This window comes from Vombatus ursinus, unplaced genomic scaffold (assembly GCF_900497805.2).
Source record: "Vombatus ursinus unplaced genomic scaffold, bare-nosed wombat genome assembly UNPS02015012.1, whole genome shotgun sequence".
NCBI lineage: Eukaryota > Metazoa > Chordata > Mammalia > Diprotodontia > Vombatidae > Vombatus > Vombatus ursinus.
In genome coordinates, this window is record NW_020954790.1 from 1235998 (window position 1) to 1238813 (window position 2816).

At 66.7% G+C, this 2816-nt stretch overlaps 1 protein-coding gene across 1 annotated transcript in view; it reads left to right on the top strand.

The window, feature by feature from the left end:
- The first annotated feature begins 1255 nt into the window (after positions 1-1255).
- The window catches only part of BCR (BCR, RhoGEF and GTPase activating protein), a 74065-nt gene continuing 72504 nt past the window's right edge, over positions 1256-2816 (top strand). Inside the window, exon 1 of the mRNA XM_027845712.1 lies at positions 1256-2568. Coding sequence (XP_027701513.1) covers positions 1323-2568 — 1246 coding nt within the window. The 5' untranslated portion in view covers positions 1256-1322. The remainder of the gene's footprint in view (positions 2569-2816) is intronic.

Below are 2816 nucleotides of genomic sequence, written 5' to 3' on the forward strand. Positions count from 1 at the left end.
TGTAAATTGACCTGGAGAAGGAAATGGCAAACCACTCCAGTGTCTCTGCCAAGAAAACCCCAAATGGGCTGAAAGGACTGACAGGGACGGCAATAGGAGAGTCTAATCTTCATTTCCCCTCAGATAAAGGGGATGTGATGGGAGAGGATGAAAATAGTAAATGGGGCTTTTTTTCTGGGGTTTTAGGGAGCTCATGTCATGTGATGCCCTGAGAGGTCCGGCGCCTGTCCTATCTATCCCTTTTCTTTTTTTTTTGAAGTAATGGGGGTTAAGTGACTTGCTCAGGGCCACACAGCTAGTGTCAAGTGTTTGAGGCTGCATTTGAACTCCGGTCCTTCTGACTCTAGGGCGCCACCTAGCTGCCCCTCTATCTATCCCTTTTTACAGAGTAGGGGTCTTCAGTAGAATTCGAACACGGGGCTTTCTGAGTCCAAGTCTGGTAGGCACGCTGAACACTGGCATTTCTGTCGTGTGTGTGTGTGTGTGTGTGTGTGTGTGAGAGAGAGAGCGAGAGAGAGAGAGAGGGAGAGAGAGAGGGAGAGTGTCTGTGGAGTCTGTGTCTGTGTGCTATCAGCCCTGGGGAAGGGCAGGGGTTGCCTTGGTGAGGCGAGCACGGCAGGCAGCGGCATCCTCGGCTCCTTTAAGAGCCCCGCCTCATCGAGGCCTCGCCCCTTCCTGCGCTGGAGGCGGGCGGAGCAGAACCGGGCAGCGGAGCTTGGGGCCGGGGCTGAAGCCAGGGCCGGGGCTGGGGCCGGGACCAAGTCGACGCTGAGAGGCCCGGCGGGGACCCAGACCCAGACCCAGACCCAGACCCAGACCCAGACCCAGATCCAGACCCAGATCCAGACCCAGATCCAGACCCAGGCTGACCGAGGAAGAAGGAGGAGGAAAAGGAGGGGGAGGAGAAGCCCCCCTCCCCCGCCCCTAGCCAGGCTCCCCTCCCCCCTCCAGAGCCCCGCTCCCCCTCCTGCCCTCCTGTCTGCTCCCTCTTCTCCAGAGAAGCCCCTCCCCTTCATCCCCAGCTAGGTTCTTTTCCCTCATCGCCCCTCCCCCCCGCCCCCCCCCCCCCCCCTCATTGGGAGGCCGGGGGCATTGTTCCCTGGGAAGGTCCAGACGGGAGGCTGGCGGGCGGGGCCATGGGGGCCTGGCCCCCTCTGCCGCCCGGGCAGGGCCTGGGGGTCCCCCCTTGGGGCCTCTGAGCCAAGCCTGCCCCAGCCTTTCCCCCTGCCCGCCGGGGTCCCTGCCCCAGCTCCCCTTCCCCCTCCCTCCCAGGTGCCCTTCCTCTCCTAGCGCTCTCTCTCGCTCTCGGGGCTCCCGCGGCCATGGTGGACCCCGTGGGCTTCGCCGAGGCGTGGCGGGCTCAGTTCCCGACCTCGGAACCTCCCCACATGGAGCTGGGCTCGGTGAGCGCCATCGAGCAGGAACTGCAGCGCTGCCAGGCATCCATCCGGAGGCTGGAGCTGGAGGTGAACCAGGAACGATTCCGCATGATCTACCTGCAAACGCTGCTGGCCAAAGAGAGGAAGAGCTACGACCGCCGGCGCTGGGGCTGCCCGGGGCCCGAGCCCCCCGACGGCGGCCAGGACCAAGGCCAGGGCGACGGCGACGGCGGCCAGGGCCGAGGGCAGGGCGAGCCCCCGGCCGACAAGGGAGGCCGGGAGAAGCTCCCGCGGGCTCCGCAGGACTCGGAGGGCTCGCCCCACTGCCCGCGGGCCCCTCCCCGCAGCAGCAGCGGCGGCGGCGGCGGCGGCGGCCGGGTCCAGCCGCCCAGCGTGGCCGCTCTCAGGTCCACCTTCGAGAGGGCGCGCTCCGGCCCTGGGACCTGCGGGCTAGAGAAGCCCTTCTACGTGAACGTGGAGTACCACCACGAGCGGGGGCTGGTGAAGGTCAATGACAAAGACGTCTCGGACCGGATCAGCTGTTTGGGCAGCCAGGCCATGCAGCAGGAACGCCAGAAGACTTCGCTGCCGGCCGCCCAGCCACCTGCCGCGGCCCCCGCAGGGACCGCCGCCGGGCCGGCCGCCCGGGCGGGCTGCTGCGAGCCTGGAGGGGAGTATGAGGACGCCGAGCTGAACCCCCGGTTCCTGAGGGATAACCTGATCAGCGCCCGGCTGCCCGGCGACTACCAGCCCTACCAGAGCATCTACGTCGGGGGCCTGATGGGGGACGAGGGCCGGGGGCCGGCAGCCTGGCGCGAGCAGGATAAGCCCCTCACCTGGCCTCGCAGGTCCTACTCTCCCCGGAGCTTCGAGGACATCGGGGGCGGATACACCCCCGACTGCAGCTCCAACGAGAACCTCACCTCCAGCGAGGAGGACTTCTCCTCCGGGCCGAGCCCCACGGCCGGGGGCCGCCTGGAGCGCGACAAGAGCCGTTCCCCTTCCCAGAACTCTCAGCAGTCTCTGGACAGCAGCAGCCCCCCAACCCCCCAGGCCCAGAAGCGGCCGAGGCCGGGCCAGGTCGTCGTGGCGGAAGCCACCATCGTGGGGGTCCGCAGGACCGGCCAGATCTGGCCCGGTGACGACCAGGCCAGAGGAGCCCAGGATGGAGCTTTCCGTGGAGACCCAGGTGGGTGCTGAGAGTCCGCGATGGGGAGGCGGGGAGGGAATTGGCATGACCGTGGCTGTTTGGCCCACGAGGGAGTTTTGAGATAATGGTGGGTATGGAAGCAAGATGCCTGTAGATGAGCTGGAGGCCTGGCCCATGGAGGGGTCAGAGGCAGCTAGGGGCCTGGCCCATGGCGTGGCCCAGGGAGGGGTCAGAGGCAGTTGGAGGCCTGGCCCATGGAGGGGTCAGAGGCAGCTGGGGGCCTGGCC